This window comes from Megalobrama amblycephala, linkage group LG3 (assembly GCF_018812025.1).
Source record: "Megalobrama amblycephala isolate DHTTF-2021 linkage group LG3, ASM1881202v1, whole genome shotgun sequence".
NCBI lineage: Eukaryota > Metazoa > Chordata > Actinopteri > Cypriniformes > Xenocyprididae > Megalobrama > Megalobrama amblycephala.
The window spans coordinates 43,521,730-43,547,046 of NC_063046.1; the positions used below are offsets into that span (position 1 = coordinate 43,521,730).

The 25,317-nt window shown below is 37.4% G+C and overlaps 1 protein-coding gene across 9 annotated transcripts in view; it reads left to right on the forward strand.

Moving 5' to 3' along the window:
• The window catches only part of neo1a (neogenin 1a), a 199,834-nt gene that overhangs the window by 140,392 nt on the left and 34,125 nt on the right, over positions 1-25,317 (forward strand). For 6 of the 9 annotated variants that reach the window (XM_048185583.1, XM_048185578.1, XM_048185584.1 and 3 more), the window contains exons 6-9: positions 4,592-4,746; positions 4,899-5,019; positions 21,485-21,710; positions 22,843-22,997. In XM_048185583.1, coding sequence (XP_048041540.1) covers positions 4,592-4,746; positions 4,899-5,019; positions 21,485-21,710; positions 22,843-22,997 — 657 coding nt within the window. The remainder of the gene's footprint in view (positions 1-4,591; positions 4,747-4,898; positions 5,020-21,484; positions 21,711-22,842; positions 22,998-25,317) is intronic. The other 3 variants (XM_048185582.1, XM_048185585.1, XM_048185588.1) reach the window with 1 other exon arrangement.

The window sequence follows — 25,317 nt, forward strand, 5'->3', positions numbered from 1 at the left end:
GTAGAATGCATAGGGAACGTAACCAGTCTGTGACCATGAAACAAATGCTCTGGCTTTATCTTTAGCGGTTCTTCTGTTGTTTCAGCACCTCACAATCATTTCTTTAAGTCAACAATACACATTCCTTTTCTTATTGTGCATGAATCGCTATTACTCTAAAAGATTATCTTCATTAATCAACTTATGTGAACATGGATAATATTGTTAACCAATAGCCAAAAAGCTTTTAAGCATGGATTTAGGCCACCTACTGTAGGTAATACAGCCTAGGGCTGGACGATATGGCCAAAATTTATATCACGATATAATTCTTAATTTCGGTCGATACGATATAATTCCGATATCGATATGAACTATATAATAGCCTCAGAAAAACTGCCAAGAATGGCCACGTCTGAAAAATGAATTTGCCAAATCTATGAAATCTCTTCCTATAAAACTATATAATATTTTAGAAATAAAAATAGTACAAATAAATTTATGTTCAGCTTTTATTTGTATTTAGCCTTCATACAAACATAAAAAATAAACATAAGACTCACTCACTTTTGTAATATTAATATCTTTAACATTAAACTATAACGTAGGCTGATTTTATTATCCTTAATATAGATTAAAACAAAAGTGCTTCAGCCAAGATAAAGATTGTGAACAGTAAAAACTGAAAAAAACAGTGAGAAACAACAAAAACACATTGCTGGGGCAGGGACATTGTTGAGTGTTGATGACACTAGGGGTGCAATGGTTCAAATTGCTCATGGTTCGGTTCGTATCACGGTTTTAGGGTCACGGTTTTGGTACAGTTGGTACAACCGTACCGAAACCGTGACCCTAAAAATAAGACTACTGTCAAATAAAAATAAAGAAAATAAGAACAAACGATCAAACTACAAGCAAATAAGTACATCACAAATAAGTACAATAAAGCAAATATTCAAATAAAATAAACAGTGCTTTTCAGGTTCAGGTATCTAACAGTAGTTTTCAGGTACAGAAAATGGATAAAGTAATCAAATATAAAATAACACTGCATATTATCTTTATTGTATAAAATAAATAAAGATGAATCATTATTGAAGTTACAAAAACTGTTCAGTCAAGAGCAGTGAGTGATTTCTTTGTTATTTGTTGTTTAATTTAACATTAAAAACAGGCAGCAGGAATAGTTTTTTCCCCTTTAAGACATGCACGATCCAGTAGCTACATATACTGTTACACATGCGATGTCTTTCTCGACTGTTATACGTTCACTTAAGACATAACCGACTATGTTTGCTAGGATACTCGCCAAGACGGGCATGTTGACTTAATTTGTGTATGAATTTGTCCGCCGAAGCGCAAGACTTGAAAGAGAAGTCAGTATTTGCGCGCTGTCTGAAATAAGCGTGTGCGCGCTTCGGATGAGTGCACACAAATCTTCTCACAGCGCGTGCGAGTTCTCTTTCGCGTCTTGTTCTGTTTAAATCAGCAAGGCTTAAATTAGTTTAGTTTAAACACAGATAGCATCGTGTGCTGTTCAGGTCTCACCTGCGCTCGCGCGCTATCAACACCCGGGTGATGACGGCGTAAATGACTGGACATTAGAGCAGAGAGCACTAGCTGTTAACAGTTTACAAAGAGTGTCTGTTTTGTCCACGCTTTTTGATTATCGTTGTTGTAACGTTTTGCGCATCCATCGACTGAAACATACAATATCTGAACTCTGTCTGTTTTCCATGTTGCTATTTCAAACAAACCATATTAACGCTGAGCACTGGCTGATGGCTGCGTGTCTCTGTGGTGTACGTCATCACGCCAATGGCCAATCGCGTTCTGCTCTTTCTACGGCTGCGCCTCAAGTCAGTGAGAAATGCTGTAATGTATATATCGAAATACCGGAAATGTGTTTAAAAATCATATCACCGTTATCGAAAAAAATTATATCGCGATATATATTGATATTGAATTATTGTCCAGCCCTAATACAGCCTTTCAAAAACCTTGACAATAGTTAATGCAGAAAATGAATTCTGGTGTTAATGTTAATGTCAGCAGTCTTTCCACAATCAACTGCAAACAACCGTTCAGGTCCGAGTCCATTTTGGTTTAGACCACCCACTTTTCACAATCCTGCAAGTTCCTGATAATAAAATCATGTCTTGCTGTATCGTATTTCACACTAGGAAGTACATCAGCTTATGCGAGGAAAATAGGTTGTGCAGTCTGTTTCGCGCTGACTTGAATATGAAAACTGACTTAGGGTGGTTCTGTTGTTGTGCAACTATAATGCAAAAGTGTGCACGATCACACATTAGCACATCTGTACATTTGCAGCTGATGCAACATTTTTACGGTCTCTAGCCCCTGATATGAAGATACTCTTTCTATGTGTATGTGCTCCTGGGCTTGAGATATACTGTGTGATTGAAACATGAACCATCTGTCCCATGTGGATCTGGCTTGAGCAGGAACCCAGCGGTGTGTGACAAGTGTTTTTCAGCAGGTTGTGTGTGCAGGCCTCAGCAATCTGCAGGAGCACATACTAACAGCCATTCATCACCTTACCAACGTCAGTTTGGCCCTGATGCTGCAACTTATGTTACGTATGCTAGAGCCAGATATTCTAGAACATCCGATAATCTGCATTTTAGCTCAACTTTATGTAGCCATTCTGGCTTTGGATGGTGATTTTGATATTTTTCCCCTTTGCCTATTGTGGTTTTTCCATTCACTTACATTCATTGTTGTATTATGCTAAACCTTTTTGTGGTCTTTTTTTATTGATCTATAGTATTTATGAAATCAAGAACAAGTACAACAAAAGCATGGGGACATATTTAAATATGTAAAAACAGCATATTTACAAGTGCTATTTTTAGATATTTTTATTACAAATACAGTTATATTTATATTTCAACATAAATGTTGTCCTGTTTTATATATATAATTTTATATAAATTATATAAATTAATTAGAATATATATAAAGTGCTGCTTGAATATTTGTGAACCACTAAGGAAAAATAAAGACTAAGGAAAAATAAATAAATAATATATATAATTAGTACAGTCCAAAAGTTTGGAACCACTAAGATTTTTAATGTTTTTAAAAGAAGTTTCGTCTGCTCACCAAGGCTACATTTATTTAATTAAAAATACAGTAAAAAACAGTAATATTGTGAAATATTATTACAATTTAAAATAACTGTTTTCTATTTGAATATATTTGACAAAGTAATTTATTCCTGTGATGCAAAGCTGAATTTTCAGCATCCTTACTCCAGTCTTCAGTGTCACATGATCCTTCAGAAATCATTCTAATATGCTGATTTGCTGCTCAAGAAACATTTATGATTATTTTCAATGTTGAAAACAGTTGTGTACTTTTTTTTTCAGGATTCCTTGATGAATAGAAAGTTCAAAAGAACAGCATTTATCTGAAATACAAAGCTTCTGTAGCATTATACACTACCGTTCAAAAGTTTGGGGTCAGTAAGAATTTTTATTTTTATTTTTTTGAAAAGAAATGAAAGAAATGAATACTTTTATTCAGCAAGGATGCATTAAATCAATCAAAAGTGGCAGTAAAGACATTTATAATGTTACAAAAGATTAGATTTCAGATAAACACTGTTCTTTTGAACTTTCTATTCATCAAATAATCCTGAAAAAAAATATTGTACACAAATATTTTGTACAATTGTACACATTAAATGTTTCTTGAGCAGCAGATCAGCATATCAGAATGATTTCTGAAGGATCATGTGACACTGAAGACTGGAGTAATGATGCTGAAAATTCAGCTTTGCCATCACAGGAATAAATTACTTTGTGAAATATATTCAAATAGAAAACAGTTATTTTAAATTGTAATAATATTTCACAATATTACTGTTTTTTTACTGTATTTTTAATTAAATAAATGTAGCCTTGGTGAGCAGACGAAACTTCTTTTAAAAACATTAAAAATCTTAGTGGTTCCAAACTTTTGGACTGTACTGTATATATATATATATATATTATGTCATATGCAAATATGTATGTAATTGTCTAACTGTCACTTACAAACTCTAGCACATCAAATATATTTCATCACTTTATTTATCAGAAACATCAATCAGTCAATATTATTTATGCATTTTGTGCAATTTAAGGATATGAATCATGCATGTGATGTGTATTGTGTTGCACATGAAAAAAAAAGTGAAATGCAACATAGGGTTGTGGTTGTGTGGTAGCGAATCGGGCACAACACAGAGCAACAATCCAATTACATCCCAGCAGACAGGCCTGAATCATTCTGGTGCACACTACCTTGTTATTGAGATGATCTATGTCATGTTTATCTTCTTCAAGATCAAATAACCTAATTTACTAATGGGAAGCCTTTGGAGGTTTTGCATTCTCCTCTGGCTATTAGGAGCTACATGTTTTAGCCACATCCTGGTGTGTAGGGTATTTTTAGAGGTTGACAAATGTCAAAAGCAGCATTTTCTGTTCATAATCAAATCATATCTTTTTCAGAAGTGATTAATGGCACTAAATCATACATTTGGAGTGTCGTTTCTCCCAAGAAGCAATGTGATTTATTTTGTTCTTTTTTCTCTTCTCAGCTTCCCCACAGTTCCTGAAGAAACCTGCTAACATATATGCTCATGAAGCCACAGACATCATCTTCGAGTGTGAGGTCACCGGCTCGCCCGCTCCCACCATCAAATGGGTGAAAAACGGAGATGCCGTCATTCCCAGCGACTATTTCAAGATCATTGTAAGTTGCCAGCTAGCTCTGCTTGAGTGAGGAAATGCTTGTTGACCTTTTTGTCATAAAAAATGGTGATACAGAAATTGTGCACTATAACAGTGAATGCAGATGAATATTTCTTCTAGATGACAGCAATGTTCTTGTTTGCCTCTTTATAGAAGGAGCAGAACTTGCAGGTTCTGGGACTGGTCAAGTCAGATGAAGGTTTCTATCAGTGTTTAGCTGAGAATGACGCTGGTAATGTGCAGTCGAGTGCTCAGCTCATCATACTGGATCAAGGTACGTCTAAGAATTAATATTTTTGAAATGTTCGTTTTCCCTTTGTATACCCTACTGGAAAATCCAGCTAAAACCAGCTTAAGGTGGTTTAGTGGGTTTAAATAGTTTCTGGCTTCTCTAAGCTGGACATTTATGATCAGTAGCTGGTCTAGATAGTTGATCAGTGGAAATGTAACTACTGTTACATGGTTACTGGTTCTTATTAAAGCTGTCAGACCTGGACCAGACCAGCTAGTATGTTCCGAAAATCAGCTTGACCATCTTAAGTTGGTATCACCTGGTTCTTCCTGCAGGGAAGTTCTTATATTAGTTTTAGTACACTTATTTCAATCTCATCTCAATCTCAAAATGTTCATAACATCTCACTATAGTCTTGTTATAGTTGTAAGGGTGCTATAAACAGGGTTTTTGGGCCGATTACCGATCACTGGAAGCAGTATTGGCCGATACTGATCAGCAAAATTGTACTACATGATAAGCAGAAGGCTTCAAATAGACCCACTGGGCTTATTTAGCTATTCTTAACAACAGTGTATTTTAAGTAGGGGTGTAACAGTACACAAACATGACGGTTCGGTATGTACCTCAGTATTGAAGTTACAGTTTGGTACGGGTTCGGTACAGCAAGGGGGAGAAAACTAAACATAAAAGTTTAGTTTAACTTTATCAAACAGTGTTGCATTACCATGCACGCACCCTTCTGGACTGGAGTGTGAATTGCCTGTGACTGACTGTATTTGTCATCTTACTGCATGAACCAAACCTTGACGTCTGTACTGTGCGATTCAGGATGAATACATGTACCGTTACGCCCCTATTTTTAAATATATAAAAAAAAGAGAGATGAGAAAGTATCATGAATTGAAAACTCTAATTTATTGGCAAACAGCATGTGCAACATATTCCATTCCCTCTCTTAGAGGTGATTAGATACAGCTTAGTGCTTAACAAAATAGCTTTTCCTGTGAAATAAATAACAGAACATTCTTTATCGGAAATGCAAAACAACACTGCATAGTCTTCACTGAATAAATCAAATATAGATTAATCCTAATAAATCTACTAAAGAGCAGTGAGTGATTTTTCTCTTTTGTTGTTTATGACACATAATGACACAGACAGCAGCAGGAATATTAGGCTGCTGTCACTTTAAGACCTTATGCATGGATCCAATATCCAAAATATATATATATATATATATATATATATATATATATATATATATATATATATATATATATATATATATTTTTTTTTTTTTTTTATTTATTTATTTTTTTTTTTTTTTTTTTGACATATTCCTGTGTTTCTTAACTATATAGGTGCGAACCCGAAGCTCAAAGTTCACTTTGCTTGTCCGTGTTTCACACCGTCTTGGAGCGCTCGCACAGAAAGCTGGAGAACAGTATCTTAATGCAGTTTTAATAACTCTTTATTATTATTATCAAGCACGTCCTGCAGTTTAGCAACAATAGACTTTATTTTAGGACAATAACTGATCTAGCTGATTTGGCCATTAAGTTTGGGCTTTTAGGGAGGAACGACATTGCGCTAACAAGGAAAGAAATGCACTAAAATCGCACAGCCCTAGTTTCTTTTCTGTATTGCTGTCGTTGCAATGTCTCTGCTCTCTGCAAATTTATTGTCCTTTACAGTCACCTGGTAGAACTGCCAGACCAGTGAATTTAGTGAAGCAATTTAAGCTGCGCATAGAAAAATTCTCGTGAGTTTTGTGCCATCTGATTGGTTCTTCTGATCAGCCTTTAAAGAGACCACTGATCAAACTATATAAACCTGTTATCGGTCGATAATGATTGGCGCCCAGTCAATCGGAGCACCCTTAAATTGTGGTCCATTTAGTTTTACAACAATATCACAACTATTTTAGTGTTTTGTTTAAAAAAAAAAAAACGCTAAACATCTCAGAGAAACTGGAGGATTTGTCCATGTAGATGATCTTTCTTTAATACTAATTGAAAGTATAGTGGTTGAATCTAGTGTTGGTGTAAGTCAGGTGCATGATGCCATCTGCTGCAGCTTCCTCTCTGGCAGTGCCACCTGTTCAGTGTATGTGTGTGCGCTCACCGCCATGTGTGTGCCAGAACTGGAGTTCAATGTTAAATGTGAGGTTGCAATGGTGTTCTGGGTGATTGCTGGGAGTTTACTTACCCGGTCAGAAATCTCTATGATATTCTAGTCCATAGTTCTGCCAGGTGAAATTGAGACATCATTCCTGTACATTCATAACCGTGAAGGATGCCACATTATAGTTAATGAAATAGGGCTTTGTTCAACCCTTTGTCCGTAAGTATGAGCAGAATTAGTGATGATTGCCTTAGAAAGCAACTTAAGAATTTAAATCCAACCATCTACGAAAGTAGCACTGAATGCACAAATTTGTTGTCAGATTGTCAATCTGTTTCTGTGAAATTAGTATCTTTCTGAGATAAAGCCAGTGTCTCGCTGAATTCTCTATGGGCTTTTGATGTAGTCTTTGCTCCTCTTGTATGAAAATGGCCTGTAAACACTTTATTTTGGCAGGCTTCTTGGCGTATTCTAGTTAAAGCTGCTAGACGGGTCTGATTGGAGGCTTTTTTGAAGCCTCACTTCTCGCTGCCATCTGGACTAGCACATGGTGAATAGGAAAACACGGTTGCTTATCTTCACTTATTGTTAGAGCTGATTGCTGAGTTTATTAAGTTACAGGCAGGGAGTTTGTGGCACAGTCTGTGAAACTTGCTCATTATAATTTTTTTTTGTAAGGGAATATATGCTCCCATACTCATTAGTGTAATGCAGCATTGTTTTTCCCCTTAGCTCTAGATTTGACATGCTGTGATTACCTTAAGCACACCTGCAGTTGCAGAGATTTTTATGTAGATTTGCTCATGATCTTCAGATTAAAAAGCACAGAAAAGTTATTTTGGTCTGTGGTTGAAAACAAGGAATTTGTGAATGACAACTGAAAAAGACCTAGCAATGTCATAGCAACCACCCATTACACCTTAGCAACTGTTCTAAAGACTACTCAGAACAATGTAGCAACTGCACAGCAACACAATGGCAATTATTCATAACACCCTTGTAACTGCACAACAATGTCCTAAAGACTACTCAGAATGCCTTAACAACTGCACCCTGACAACCTCTTAACAAGACTATTCAGAATGTCTTAGCAACCACATTGCAACACTCTGATAAGGCAACCACCCATGAAATCTTGCAACAATGGAACAATGTGCTAAAGACTAATCGGAACACACTAGCAGCTGCATAGCAACACTCTGGTGACCATCTATAACACCCTAGCAACAAAAGACTATTAAGAACGTCTTAGCAACCACATTGCAACACCCTGGCATGGGAACCACCCATAAACAAATAGTAACCACAGAACAATGTGCTAAAGACTACTCGGAATACCCTAGCAACTGCATAGCAACACCCTGGTGACCGCCCATAACATCCTAGCAACACTGCACAAAAGACTATTAAGAACGCCTGAGCAACCACATTGCAACACCCTGGCATGGGAACCACCCATACGCAACTAGCAATTACAGAACAATGTGCTAAAGACTACTCAGAACAGTCTTGCAACTGCATAGCAACACCCTGGTGACCACCCATAACACCTTAGCAACTAGGGCTGGGCGATATATCGCATGCGATTGTCACGCGCATTTCGTCAGTAAAGCCGGTTCCCTGATTAAATCGCCATCACCTGCTTTCAAATGGAGCAGCATTTAATAGACAGAGCCGTAGTTCACCGACAAGCTACGCAATATCGCGTTCATTATCGAAGGCGATTCATCTGTGATAATGAATGCGATATTGCGTAGCTTGTCAGTGAACTACGGCTCTGTCTATTAAATGCCACTCCATTTGAAAGCAGGTGATGGCGATTTCGCGGTAATCAGGAAACCGGCTTTACTGATGAAATGCGCGTGACAATCGCATGCAATATATCGCCCAGCCCTACTAGCAACAGTGCACTAAAGACTATTAAGAACACATTAGCAAACCACATTGCAACACCCTGGCATGGGAACCACCCATATAAACTTATAGCAACCACAGAACAATATGCTAAAGACTACCCGGCACACCCTAGCAACTGCATAGCAACACCCTGGTGACTACCCATAACACCTTAGCAACAATGCACTAAAGACTATTAAGAATGCCTTAGCAGCCACATTGCAACACCCTGGCATGGGAACCACCCATATAAACTTCTAACAACCACAGAACAAAGTGCTAAAGACCACCTAGAACACTCTAGCAACTGCATAGCAACACCCTGGTGACCATCCATAACACCCTAGCAACAAAATACTCCTAAGAACGTCTTAGCAACCACATTGCAACACCCTGGCATGGGAACCACCCATAAACAAATAGCAACCACAGAACAATGTTCTAAAGACTACTCGGAATACCCTAGCAACTGCATAGCAACACTCTGATGAGCACACCCTTGCAACAATGCACTAAAGACTTTTAAGAACGGCTTAGCAGCCATATTGCAACACCCTGGAATGGGAACCACCCATAAACAGCTAGCAACCACAGAACAATGTGCTAAAGACTACCCGGAGCACCCTTGCAACTGCATAGCAACACCCTGGTGACCGCCCATAACACCCTAGCAACACTGCACTAAAGACTATTAAGAATGCCTTAGCAGCCACATTGCAACACCGTGCATGGGAACCACCCATAAGCAACTAGCAATCACAGAACAATGTGCTAAAGACTACTCAGAACAGTCTTGCAACTGCATAGCAACACCCTGGTGACCACCCATAACACCCTAGCAACAATGCACTAAAGACTATTAAGAACACCTTAGCAAACCACATTGCAACACCCTGCATGGGAACCACCCATATAAACTTCTAGCAACCACAGAACAAAGTGCTAAAGGCTACTCAGAACACCCTAGCAACTGCATAGCAACACCCTGGTGACCACCCATAACACCTTAGCAACAATGGACTAAAGACTATTAAGAATGCCTGAGCAACCACATTGCAACACCCTGGCATGGGAACCACCCATATAAACTTCTAGCAACTACAGAACAATGTGCTAAAGACTACTCTGAGCTACTCAGAGACTACTTGATTGCGGCCCCCCCTATGGGTCCTACCCACCCCCTGAGTTTGGGAACCACTGTCTTAGCAACCACTTAACAACACCCTGACAGCCACCCACAACACCCTAGCACAATGGTGCCAATATTTGCACAAGCAAGCATTCCTTTACCATGGAAACTACATTGTAATCGACAAACTCATTAATTTGAATCTTTGTAGAGACTTTACGCAGTAGCAGAGCAGCACTATGAAAAGAAATTTGGGTCAACATAAGCATTAAAAGACGTGCTAGTCATATAGCTGGTATGAGATCAGGACGTGACCTGACAGTTTGATGCGGTCTCACTGTTTGAGCTTGTTTACTTTCCCTAGATTAATTTTAATTCCATATTTGCATGTGAATGCTTGTTTTTCCTGGCAGTGACTTATTATTATTAAGGATTCATGGCAACTGGAAAAATCCTAAATTTTTCATTCCTTAGCTCTTTTTTCTTTCTCTTCCAAAAACCTTGTATGGCACAAACACCCCGCAAAAATTCTCCGCATCTGTTTCTAGACAGAGCTGCATTTTTCAGAGGGGTGGTAATCTGCTGGTTGTGTGCGTAGCAGCCACTCCAGCAGCGTGAAGGGTGATGGAGTGAAGAAATGCCGTACGAGAGCTTGGACACACTGTAGATGTCACTCATGGGGGTTGATGGACTGTAGTTACTGGACTTTGCAAATGGGTTTCAGTTCCAGGTGTAGAAAAATGATTCGATGAGTGTCTGAGCACAATGGCAGACAAGGTGATGGATCTGAGAGCATACAATGCTGATTTGGGCTATATTTGTGTTTATATCTCAGCTGAGGAGCCTGTGGAGCCATAAAACATAAATAGTATGTCTCCGCCGAGGCCTCTCACTGTGTTCATATGACACTTTAACTAGGCCTGTGTGCCAGACACAGCTAACAGCAGAGCAAATATGCTTCACTTATTTATGGCCACAGAAAGAGCCCTCAAGCTGCTTTCCAACATCTCTGCTTTGTTTACAAGATTCATCACTCAATGGTTGGAATATTGATGTGATTTAGTTGACAAAACAAAGCCTGTAGCTGTACGCATACTGAAATTACACTTCACCAAAATTAAAAATAAACTAGTTTTATGATGCACCAGATGACCGTGTTTGAAATGCAATACTAGATTACTGAATCAAGTTTCTTCAACTTCAGACACTTCTATGTTCCAGCGGTTGATTTTTATTAAAACTAACATGTCTACTGTTTCTTTTTGTTATAGATCACACACTCTTTTTTTGCTACTTTTAAAATGGCTTCATGTAGACTTCATTGTTGTATACTTGTCCCAGACACAAACTTTCAACCATCATTAAGATTTTAATTATTACAGGTTAAAGGGTTAGTTCACCCAAAAATGAAAATTATCTTTTATTATCTTTCTATTATTTTTTTATTGTAAATTATTTTTAAAAATGAAACTATCATATATTCTAGATTCCCTACATGTAAAGTAAAACATTTCAAAAGTTTTTATTTTATTTTTTTATTTTGATGATTAGAGCGCACAGCTCATGAAAGTCCAAAATCCAGTATCTCAAAATATTAGAATATTTCCTAAGATCAATCAAAAAATGGATTTTCAAAACAGAAAAGTTCAAGTTCTTTAAATTATGTTCATTTGTACACTCAATACTTGGTCGGCAGCACATATTACAGCAAATGACTTGCTCCTAGCACAAATTACAGCATCAGTGAAGTGTGGCATGGAAATGATCAGCCTGTGGCACTGCTGAGGCACTATTGAGCCTTCAGATCATCTGTATATTGTAGGATCAACTGTTTCTCATCTTTCTCTTGAAAATATCCCATAGATTCAGGGGTCAGGCATGTTGGCTGGCCAATAAAACACAGTAATATCATGGTCAGCAAACCACTTGGAAGTGGTTTTTGCACTGTGGGCAGGTGCTAAAGTCCTGCTGGAAAAGGAAATCAGCATCTCCATAAAGCTTGTCAGCAGATGGAAACATAAAGTGCTCCAAAATCTCCTGGAAGATGGCTGCATTGACTTTGCACTTGATAAAACACAATGGACCAACACCAGCAGACGTCACGGTCCCCCAAATCATTACTGACTCCAGAAACTTCACACTAGACTTCAAGCAGCTTGGATTCTGTGCCTCTCCAGTCTTCCTTCAGACTCTGGGACCACGATTTCAACATGAAATGCAAAATTTACTTTTATCTGAAAAGAGGACTTTTGACCACTGTTCACTGTCCAGTTCTTTTTCTCCTTAGACCAGGTAAGATGCTTCTGACGTTGTTTCTGTTTCAGAAGTGGCTTGGTAGTCCTTTTCCTGAAGATGTCTGAGTGTGGTGACTCTTGATGCGCTGACTCCGGCTTCATTTGACTCATTGTGAAACTCTCCCAAGTGTTTGAATCGGCTTTACTTGACAGTATTCTCAAGCTTGTGGTCATCCCTGTTGCTTGTGCACCTTTGCCTACCCAATTTCTTCCTTCTAGTCAACTTTGCTTTCAATATGCTTTGATACATCACTCTGTAAACAGCCACCACATTCAGTAATGACCATCTGTGACTTACTCTCTTTGTGGAGGGTGTCATTGATTGTCTCCTGGACAATTGACAAGTCAACAGTCTTCCCCATTAGTGTGGCTTCAAAGAACAAGAGATACCCGGAATTTATACTGTAGGGATGGTCATTTAATGAAACTCAAATGTAAATATTCTAATATTTTGAGATACTGGTTTTTGGACTTTCATTAGCTGTACGCTCTAATCAACAAATTAAAAAAAAAAAAAAAAAACTTTTGAAATGTTTTACTTTACATGTAGGGAATCTAGTATAAATGAAAGTTTCATTTTTTAAAAATAATTTACAATAAAAAAATGAACTTTTGCACGATATTCTAATTATATGACCAGCACCTGTATATATGACTACATTATATTGTGTGAAAATAATTTATATAATTATTCCCAAAATTGTCCTGCAGTTGTGGTATCATTTTCATCACACCAAACAATTTTTGCATGAATTCTTATCCTAAACTCCCCGTGATTCAGTGTTAATAATCTCATGTTTTCTCGCCATTGAAACAAAGTGCTGTTGCGAGTACTTTTGTGTCTACAAATACCCTGAGCCCAAGCTTCTCAAAGGAGCACAGTGATATTTTTGGTATTGGGACGAAGCATGACAAATGGGACTGAAGTGCATGTCAGAAAATAAATTATTTAGCTGACGGACATGAGCGCGAGGGCTTGGAGCTCTTTGATGAAGCAGGCGGAGGTTTAGCAGGTGCAGGAGGGAATGGGGCCACTGCTTGCTGACCCCCAGGGCCAGTAACTGGGTATAGACATACAGTAATGACATGCCAGATGGGCGTCTGCCTTCCCAGCGAACACAGAGGAAGTCCCCTGCCAGCATCACGCTGCGACCCATAATCCTGCGCTTTCGTGCTGGGCGGTACGTCCCGCAGAGGTGCCCGTTCCTCCCCCTAGATCTGCCCTGCTGCTCCGGCTTTCATCTCTCAGACTATGGAAGCAAGACATCTCAGGAGACGATGCGCTGCCCAGCATCACGTGAGAGACCTGTTTAATCTCAACAGGGGTGTTGATGGTCTTTAATCCATCATCCTCTCATATTCATGATGTTTACTTTGAAGAGATAGACTGCTGTCACCGCTGCAGTGGTGCACGCTTCAGATCCAATGCAAAATCGCTGCGGGCCAGCCGTATCTCCAATGAAAAATGACAGACTATTGTGTACTTGGCTACTTGAATATCATAGTAAGTCCGCTGATTAAAAAAAAAAAAAAATGCTCTTTGTCTCCTTCCCTTGCTTTGTCTTTATTTGCTACAGCAAAATGGATTGAATTGGCAGGAAAAGGCTGAAGATAGTTTTTCAACTAAAAACGGAATATCTTTTTCATGCATTTTGGCCGTTCATCTTGACAACAGCATCTTGGGGGCTAAAAACACAAACTTTTGAAAACATGTTTAAGTGCAAGTATATGAAACGATATTATCATCTCCATGTAAACTACAAAAAAAAAACAGATTTGTAAAAAACTGTTTATGTATTTGGTATAAAAAACCTTGACTGACATGGAGTTGTATGGAAGCTTGTTTCTGCTATGGAATAAACAACAATAAATAAATAAAAAAAGATAAAAAATGAAAGAGGTAATTGAATCTCAAAATTCATCTCACTATTCAGACTTTATAACTTGCAATTTTGAGTGTTTATATGGCAAAATTCTGAAAAAAAAGAGAAATAAAGTCAGAATTGTGAGTTATAAACTCAGAATTGCAAGAAAGTAAGTCAGAATTACAAGATATAAATTCCTTTTTTCCTCACAATTGTTTATATATTTGCAACTCTGACTTTATTTCTTGCAATTCTGAGTTTACTAACTTTGTGGGATATAAACTCACAATTGTGAGTTATGAAGTCCGAATAGTGAGATAAAAAGTCGCAATTACTTTTTTTTAATAAGGGATACAAGAGAAATATAACTAAGAGAGTAAAACCTAGAGATAGCTGCCCATTTCTCTTCTTCAAACACTCATATGGGGCTTTTAGCTAGTGTCTATAGATCAAGAGCTGCTCCACATTTCAGCATCAGTCAGACCTTTCTGATTTCATAACATGAGTACAGATGACATGAGCAAGAATAAATGATATAACCCACTTTTTATGCCTCCACACAATATGAGAAAGTCTTCAACCCCTTCCAGACCCCTCACGATAATAGCATGTTCCCTCAGATCAATAGTAGAGAGGTGTTAGATTTAATGTCAATGGATGAAGTCTTTATGTGTGCAGCAGGAACTGTCACATCTCCTGTACCATGGCCATTTCAGTCTATACCCATCTGTGTAAGATGAAAGGAAGAGCTCACTAAGGGTCATTAGCAGTGCACTGCACTCCCTCTTTCCGACAGCGACATCATAAGTACATTGAGGTGAATGAGGCCATTTTTCCTACATTTATGTTTTCCCCATGTCCTCATGTTATACAATTACCTATTTAGGATATTAGTATAATTCTTGGTGACCTACATAGTATATAGTCATCATTGCTCTGAGCAAACTTTTCTGTTTAAAAGGAGAAACTAATCTGCATACTCCCGAACACATAATTACATCGATTTACAGCAAAAGTGGAGTTAAGAATATTTTTTACAATTCCATTTTACACCAAAGGCCTTGTGATCTTTTTGCTTAGCTTCAGTGTATATCATTAATAAGGTGAAGTCACCATCTGTTTCAGTGGCACCAGCTATTGCTCTCTGCTATGAATAGAGTCGATATTAATCTTCTGCTGCTAACCACCGTACATCACATGACTGCATTCACCATCAGACAGACGCTGAGGATGACTGCTGAAGCTGATGATCCTGGCATCCTAGTTGACAAATTTATGTTGTCCAGACATTCCATTTTGGTCTTGAGGACGTTAAAACTTCAGCTTGGTGTTTTTAAATAGTTCGCCATTGTATACATATGTTAAATGGACATTTTTTAACTTTTCACCCAGTGTTAATTTCCGTGAAAAAATGTCGTTGACGAAAATTATGACGAAAATTATTCGTCAACGACATTTTTTCACGGACAAAAACGAGACGATGACTAAATAAAAATGCGTTTTGAATGACTAAAACTATGACTAAAATCTACTCTAATTTTCGTCATCGAATAAAAACAAGACAAAAATGAAAGAGAGGGACGATTTGGGAAGATATCTAGTCAGGACTGCTGTGTGGAAGATGCGCACATTTGAAGTGTAATGTGCTGATCTAACCGCGGGAAAGGCGGCGCTGTTGCGCGCTCTACAGTCTCGTGCAGCAGCAATTACTGAATAGCGCACATTTATACCAAGCGATTGCTTATAAGCTAATGTTGATGAATTATGATGTTTACTACACCATGTTTATATGGTAGTATGTTTTAGACGGTTGTAAGAATGCATATTTTATCACCCTCATGAGCAGCCTGCTACAGTGCAGACTGCAGACATTTCAGAATAAGAGTCACGGTGTATTTCGGGATGGTTTATAATGATTTTTTCCTGGTCATTGTTATTTTGTTTACACAATAAACTGTATTTAATTTAATTTCTATAGACCTTATTTATCAGAGAAACAAGCGCGCCGCCATCTTTATAAAATTGTCTTTGAACTTCCGTTTTGCGGTAGCTCTGTACATTTCTATGGCATCGCTGCTGAAGAATAATTAGTTGGTTTAGTGGATTTACTTGTTGTAGAGTTAATGAAAGTTATCATGAATATTGTTATGTTTAAAGCAGATGTCTTAACAAATTTCAGTAGATCGGGAAGATTTTAAAACGAGCAGTTCATTCATAAATGTAATATCGCTGTGGAAATACAAACCGGAAGTCAAAAGACAACGAGCGCAACGCTGAAAAGGGGCGGGGCTACATAAGGTCTATTCAATTCATAGTAAACTACCGCATCTTCTGTCACAGGAAGGAAAGACTAAGAACATTATTTGACACATTAATCAATATATTTTACAAATATACGGGTTAACTAAACCTAAAACCAAAGAAATCTTCATTACTTGAAGTAAACGTTAACTGAAATAAAAAATAAATTTATATATAAAAAATGTAAAGTCTAAGCTTTAGCTTAACCTGAGGTATTAAAATAACAAACAGAATTAAAAACTTATAGACATTTAAAAGCAAATACTAAAAGACATAAACACAAAAAATTACTAAAACTTTTAACTAAAATTACAATGAAAACAGAAAAAACTAAAAATCAAATCTAATAAAAATTTGAAACGAAAACTATAATAGTACCTCAATGATAAGTGTGTCAATTCCTGAAAAGTACTGAATTTTGCTCTTTCGTGTCTTTTTGCCCTTGAAGGGTCAAAAAACGTCCGCTTTGTGGAGCAAAAGTACAGTTGGGTGAACATAAACAGTTTGGGGAATATGTAGGCCTACCTATATCAGTGCATATTGTTAGAGAAATGCTTAATGCATTATAATTTAACTAAATAAAATTTTAGTCGACCAAATCTTATGATATTTAGTAGACTAAAACTAGACTAAAACTAAAACAATTTCCGATGACTAAAATATGACTAAAACTAAATGGCATTTTAGTCAAAAGACTATGACTAAAACTAAATCAAAATTTGCTGTCAAAATTAACACTGTTTTCACCACTTATCACTGTTTTTGAGTGTGTTCTATGTGAACGGGACTGAGAACATGCATGCAAGTTTTCGTGTCAAATGTTCATGTTGGCATAAATAGACCTAAACATTGTGAGAACCTTCAAATACAGTATTTAGTGTATACTGAAGAGTATGTAGTAATCATTACGCCAGCATTTAATTATGAAAATACTGTAGCCAGAGAAAAAGAAGGTAGGAAAAGAAGTCCCAAAACGGACAACGCCCGATCTAGAATACAAATGCAGATTAGCTGGAGCCTGATTTGAGCTACATTTAGATTTTTTTTTGATGATTTGACATGTTTGAATGCACACTTTGAAGTTTTTAGTCTTTCCCTAATCAAGTTCATAAAAACTAGACTTGCATGACTAGAAAATAGCTGTGCAGGGGCATTAGCAAAATGGCTGCCAAGTGAACAGACTGAGCCAGAGGAAGAAGAAGAGCTACAGAGAGAATTTCACGCACCACACAAAGCCGAACCAGATATAAATGCTGAGTGATATAATTTTTTTTTCTCCCTGCAGCTAGACAGATGAACATTGATGGCTTGTCTTTGTGGAAAACTGTAATTGCTATAACTAATGTTTAATTTGTTCTCCGTCTAATGGATCTTGTCATTTAGGGGAAGCTATAAGCTAATGAGTGCCGCTATTAGTGTATATTATACAGCTCTGCATTATCAGTCTCCTCTTCCACTGTCTGTTCAGAGCTGAATGCGGCTCAGAATAAGACATGAAGAGCACATTTGGACACAATACGTCTTGTTTTTCTTTTCTCAACACCATTATAAGGTACTTTTAAACTTACAGAGGTTGCTCTTTCATAGCCCAAGAGACTTAATTAAGACATATTCACTGCAAGTCTTAAAGGAATAGTTCACCCAAAAATTATCCCATGATTTACTCACCCTCAGGCCATCCGAGGTGTATATGACTATCTTCTTTCAGATGAATACAATCAGAGATGTATTAGAAAATATCCTGGCTCTTCCAAGCTTTGTTATGGTAGTGAAATGGATCCAATATTTTGAAGCCCAAAAAAGTGCATGCATTCATCATAAAAGTAATCCACACGGCACCGGGAGGTGAACAAAAGCCTTTATTAAAAGTGAAGCGATGGGTTTTTGTTAGAAAAATTTACATATTTAGATCTTTTTGAACTATGATAACTGACTTCCGGCAACAGCCTGCACTCCCCGGAGCCGTGTGGATTACTTTTATGATGAATGCATGCACTTTTTTGGCCATCGAAATACTGGGTCCCATTTACTACCATTTTAAAGATTGGAAGAGCCAGAATATTTTTTAATACATCTCCGATTGTATTCGTCTGAAAGAAGATAGTCATATACACCAAGGATGACATGAGGGTGAGTAAATCATGGGATAACTTTCATTTTTGGGTGAACTATCCCTTTAAATGTTTCTCCTAATATCCCTTAGAGAACATAAAATTTAAATAAAGATAAATATTTTTGACATACATACAGTAAGTCTTCATCCCCTTTCACACAGTAATCACAGTAAATTACCGTAAAATTACCAGAATGATTTTACCGGTAAATATACAAATATGCTGTTCACACAAGCAACAGTGTTCTGGCTTTTTACTGTTAAGAAACCATTCACGCATCAGCATCGACATACCGATACATGATCTTTAAACGGTGCGCCATTGTCTTCATTCGTCCGCATGAGGAGAAATGCTTTAGTGACAGGTGTAAGGGGATTATGATCACACAGAGTGTGGTTTTGCTCTTAAAAACACGAGACGCGAATAATAGTATCCAACTTCATAGCTGCAGCGAGGATGAATGTAAAAGAACGCAGGGTCTTGAGCGCAACACGCTGAAAAAGCAGCAGTACGCAGAACAGTGGTCAAAGATGTCCATCTAGTGCATATTTACATAGAAAAACTATTAAAAAGCAGCTGAGCTTAATGTAAACAGAGTGGAGTAATCACATCATCTCCATAATTGCTTTATGTATGGCCCAAAGCAGACTTCTTATGTGTTCCAGAACTGATTTACTGGTATTTTGAAAAGGTCCTGTTCACATTTAATCTCTTAATAGTAGTTTACTGGTAATTTACCGCTAAAGACTATACTTGTGAAAGGGGCTAATGTGGATAAACAGTTCAGACAATTTGTTCTTTGAGTTTGAAATCTCTAATTTCCAGTTTAAAGGTCCCGTTCTTCGTGATCCCATGTTTCAAACTTTAGTTAGTGTGTAATGTTGTTGTTAGAGTATAAATAAAATCTGTAAAATTTTAAAGCTCAAAGTTCAATGCCAAGCGAGATATTTTATTTAACAGAAGTCGCCTACATCGAACGGCCAGTTTGGACTACATCCCTCTACTTCCTTCTTTAATGACGTCACTAAAACAGTTTTTTGACTAACCTCCGCCCACAGGAATACACAAGAGGTGCGTTTGTAGAGTGTGTTTGTCGCCATGTCGTCGAAACGCTGTTATTTTCATCCCGCAGTCCAATCACCGGGTCTGATTCCGGCTCAGATTGATAGGGTAAAATTAAAGACATGTTTACAATAACACTGAGCGCGTGCATCTCCACGTTAAGGTAAGAGGCGTGACCTTTCCGGGCAAGATGCGATAAGAGCTGCTGTCGAATCACAACACAGGAACCGCTGGCACAATCAGAACTCGTTACGTATTTCTGAAGGAGGGACTTCATAGAACAAGGAAGTCATCAGCCCGTTTTTATGACAGTGGAAATAGCGGTATACAGATAAGTAAATTATGTGAAAAATACTGTGTTTTTTTTTACACGCGGAACATGAACACATGTTATATTGCACACTATAAACACAATCAAAGCTTCAAAAAACCATGAAAAACGGGACCTTTAAGACATTGTTGAGATCTCTTCTGAAACTCTAAAAGAAACTATTTGTTTTAAGATATTGTCTCTGGTGATCGAGCCTAATCTGGTTAGAATAGAAAAAATAAATGGACCATAGTGTTACTGGTTTAAACGTATTATTACCTACTCAGGTTGTTGTCAACCACACTCAACAAATAACATTAGGATGACACGTACATATGATGTTTGATTAATGTTCAGTCCTTCCACAGATGCTTCTTTCAACGTATACAAATGAAACACAGTTTGTTTAATTCAAAGAGTTGCTGTTGCCAAAAGCACAACTTGCAGTCCACAAAAGCAAATAATCTTGACACATTTTTAGAGCTGTCTCGAGTTTCACTCTCCTGAAGAAAACAAGAGTCAGACGTCCTTAGATTTAACAACAGAAGCCTAATCATGAAATCTTCCACATACTGTATCTGTGTGAAGATCATTGTGGCTCAGTTTTCTCTGGAAGGAATAGTTTTTATTCATTTACTCACCTACAACCAAACCCATATGACATTCACAGAAAGTCTTTTTCTTTCAGACAATCAAATATATTGCAAGAAAAAGTGCCATACCAGGTGTTTGACATTATGCAGATGCTGAAATCTCATTTCTGTGCATTTGCATAATGCATTTGGCATTGACATCAAACATTGAACACTGACTGTTTCTATTGTAACCGGAGCTTTTAAAGGCAGCTGCAGTGCCACGACGACCAATCGCGATTGGCTATTTTATTTAGGCGTGACTTATTCTGCCATATTACCATTCATAAGTAATATGAGTGTCTTTGTATATCTATGCAAGTCTTTGGACGCAGCAAGGTTACAAATGCACGTGTGATAGATTTGGTGTAGTTTAATATTTTTGTGAATGACAATATACATTTTTTTTATTCTAATTTTGAGGTGAACTAATTTAAAAGTGAAAAATATGCTTCCTGCAATTCAGCTTTCCATCATTTTTTCCACTTCAGCTGTTTTTTTCCAACTACATGCTTGCCATTTTTCCATTATGATTGCATTTTTCATGTTTCTTTGTGATTATTTCATGGTTTTGTTGATTTCCTGTCATGGAAGCCATTGTGTTATGTTTTTTTTGTTTGTTTGTTTGTTTTTTTCTTTTTATGTGTTCCCGCTGTTCTGTTCTCCTTTGTTTTGCTCTCCCTCCCTTTCTGACTTCACTATCCGCCCCTCTCCACCCTTTATTTCTGCTTTCACTCACCCCGTCCACTCACACCACCCCACTGTCTGCGCTCAAAGATGTAGCCATCCCCTCACCCCCTCCCACCTCACTGACCCGTGCCACTACTGACCATCTAATGCCAGGCTCCAGAGGCGGCGCTGGTCCCACACCCTCCGCCCCCCGTGACGTCGTGGCCTCCCTGGTCTCCACCCGCTTCATCAAGCTGACCTGGCGCCTTCCTGCTGAACCACATGGAGATGATGTCACCTACTCAGTCTACTACAGCCTGGAGGGCACCAACAGGCAGGGCATTTATGTGTTATACATACACTACTGTAGTTTTTTGTTTTGTTTTGTTTTGTTTTTTGGAAACTTAAAATTTATACTTTTATTCAGCAAGGATTCATGAAATTAATCAAAATTTACAGTAAACTTTTGTAATGTTGCAAAAAAAATTATTTTTCAAATTAATTCTGTTCTTTTCAACTTTTTTATAAATCAAAGAATCCTGAAAAAAATGTATTACAGTTTCCACAAACACATTCAGCAGCACACCTGTTCTCAACATTGATAATAATCAGAAATGTTTGTTGAGCAGCAAATCAGCATATTTGTATGATTTCTGAAGGATCATGTGACACTAATGATGCTGAAAATTCAGCTTTGATCACAGGAATAAATTACATTTTAAATATATTAAAATAATAATAAAAAATATTTTAAATTGTAATAATATTTCACAATATTACTGTTTTTTTCTGTATTTTTAATCAAATAAATGCAGCCTTGATGAGCAGAAGAGACTTCTTTCAAAAACATTAAAAATAGTAATGTGTCCAAACTTTTGACCGGTACTGTAAATAAATAAATATATATATACATTTTTAAATATATATTTATTTATTTATTTATTTATTAGAATTTAACTTTATTTAGTATATAGTATTTATTTAAAATTTACTTACCTTTTACTTTAAAATTAATGAAATGATAAATCTAATTATACTTCACTAAACATCCAGATGCATAATGTAATGAGAATTTTTGTGCTTACTAAGAATATCATAAATGCAAAAGAGGTTTAATTTTATAAATAAATATATTATTAAATATATGTAAAATAATATAAAATATAACATTAAAATGTAATAAATATTATATAATACATTTTATTTAAATTTTGACTATGTAGTGACCCAGACATGTTTTCGTGACATTCATCCTCCAAGAAGCGTTTAATTATGGATGATATTGATTATTGTATTCTGTTCATTTGTTGCTATTATTTTAAGTCGCATGTTGTTCTTATTAATACTTATAACGCAGTTCTGTATGAGCTGCTTTTGACTACAGAAAAATAAGAGAAGCTTTGAACCAACAAATCAGCAGTCAGCTCCTGTTTCAGTCTCATATGACGTTTCTCTGATCTGTATAGGGAGAGGATGGTGAACACCAGTCGTCCAGGAGAAATGCAAGTCACCATTCAGAACCTCATGCCAGACACCAAGTATGCCTTCCGCGTGGTGGCCCACAACAGAAACGGCCCTGGAGAGAGTTCAGCGCCTCTGAGGGTAGCCACCCAGCCTGAAGGTAAGATCTACACTTCCAGTTTGCCTACTATGCCCTAAAAGTGTGTACTGTTCTATTTCGTCATAATTCCAACCGTTCTGTCGCTTTGTTACGTGCAACCTGTCACCATTTAACCTGCCCGGTTAATTGATCTTCACAGTTAAAATCCTTCTTCCAAACCATGTCTTCTGTTGTTTGATTAACATTATTATAGAGACGGCTGCAGGAATATTAGGCTGCTGTCACTTTAAGAGCTGCACAGATCCAATATACTGATACATGTGCGTTTTCTTTCTCAACTGTTTACATTGACTTAAGACATAACCGACTGTCTTTGCAAGGGTATTTTGAGGTATTTGTGTGCGTATTTGTCAGTTCAGGTACAAAAAGACTCAGTATCACGCACTATTCAGTATGACAGGCGGCTTTCTGTGCGCATGTTTTGGAGGTGCATATTGTTGAATCATGCCATGAAGAATTAAAGCAGTTCAGAAGGCAAAAGACGTCCAACCTTATACTAGCAAGGTGTACCTAATAACGTGGCCAGTGAATGTATATTAAAGTGCTTTCGGAATGGATTTTGAGGGAAATTGCATACACATATCATTCGCATGTATCATTGATCATGCTATTTTATTTTTTAACTGCTAGAGGGACTAAAGTTACACATAGTGTCATTTGAACATACTTATCCAATCAGTATATGTTCACATGAGATTTATGGAGTAATTAAAATCTGAGGTTTACTGACAAATTACATCTGACAAATTTCAGTGGGCAGCAATGCATGAAACCAAGCTTACACAGCGAGTGTTTATGCTCACGTACTTGTCTGGAGTATGTTTTGGGCCTAAGAGATTATTCTGAACATTTTCTCTGGAGGTTTTCTTTCCCAAAACCTCATTATAGAGGTAAGCACAAGTAAACAAACAGCTGCTGACTTTTAAGCAAACACACCTCTTGAACAGTGCTGAAGGTATATGGCCTGACTCCATCAACATGAAACATTATCAGCCCAAACACAGCGCAGGAGAAGCTGTTTCTGGGTCAGACCTGCTCCTCTCTGCGTCCTTGGCTGTGACTGCTATAAGCACTTTATAATGTGCGTTAGCGGGATTCTGGCGCTCTCGGGAATCCCGCTGCGTGGAGATCAGCCTCTGAGGCCGACACACGTATAGCTGCGAACATTATGAATGAATCCGAACACAAGTCATCTACACACACTCACACACTCGTAGAACGCGCTTAATCCAGTGTAGGCGCCTCATCCCATCCTGTAAGATATCGGTATCAAAAGCAGGCGTTGATGTTGGACAGAACGAATGTCTGTGGAACTGAGATAAAGCGATTTCTCACTCAGATGCCAGAAATGTGTGATCAAAGTTTGCAAAATGATTCATGTAAGACGCTGAATGCAGTTTATATTAGAGCTTGAATATGAAAGTCCGGTGTAACCATAACTGGATTAATATAGTCAAACAGTTGTTGCAGACGTGTGGTGAAGTGACTAGAACTCAGGAGGTTTCTGATTCAAGCCCCAAAAGGAGATATTTTGAGAACCGTTCATGTTGCTCTTCCCCATACAGTGAAAGTATGTATGGACATAAAAGTTAGTTCACCCAAAAATGAAAATTCTGTCATTAATTACTCACCCTCATGTCGTTCTAAGCCTGTAAGACCTTCGTTCATCTTCAAAACACAAATTAAGATATTTTTGATAAAATCCAATGGCTCAGTGAGGCCTGCATTGACAGCAAGATAATTTACACTTTCAGATGCCCAGAAAGCTACTAAAGACGTATTTAAAACATGTGATTACAGTGGTTCAACCTTAATGTTATGAAGCGACGAGAATACTTTTTGTGCACCAAAAAAACAAAAAAAAGGACTTTATTCAATAATATCTAGTGATGGGCGATTTCAAAACACTGCTTCATGAAGCTTCAAAGCTTTACGAATCTTTTGTTTCGAATCAGTGGTTCGGAGCGTGTATCAAACTGCCAAAGTCACGTGAACTATTGAAATTTCAAAACACTTAAGACGTAACAAAGCCTCATTTACTGAAATCTCGTGACTTTGGCAGTTTGATACACGCTCCGAACCACTGATTCGAAACAAAAGATTCATAAAGCTTCGAAGCTTCATGAAGCAGTGTTTTGAAATCGCCCATCACTAGATATTGTTGAATAAAGTCCTTATTTTGTTTATTTGGCGCACAAAAAGTATTCTCGTCACTTCATAACATTAAGGTTGAACCACTGTAATCACATGTTTTAAATACGTCTTTAGTAGCTTTCTGGGCATCTGAAAGTGTAAATTAACTTGCTGTCAACAGAAGCCT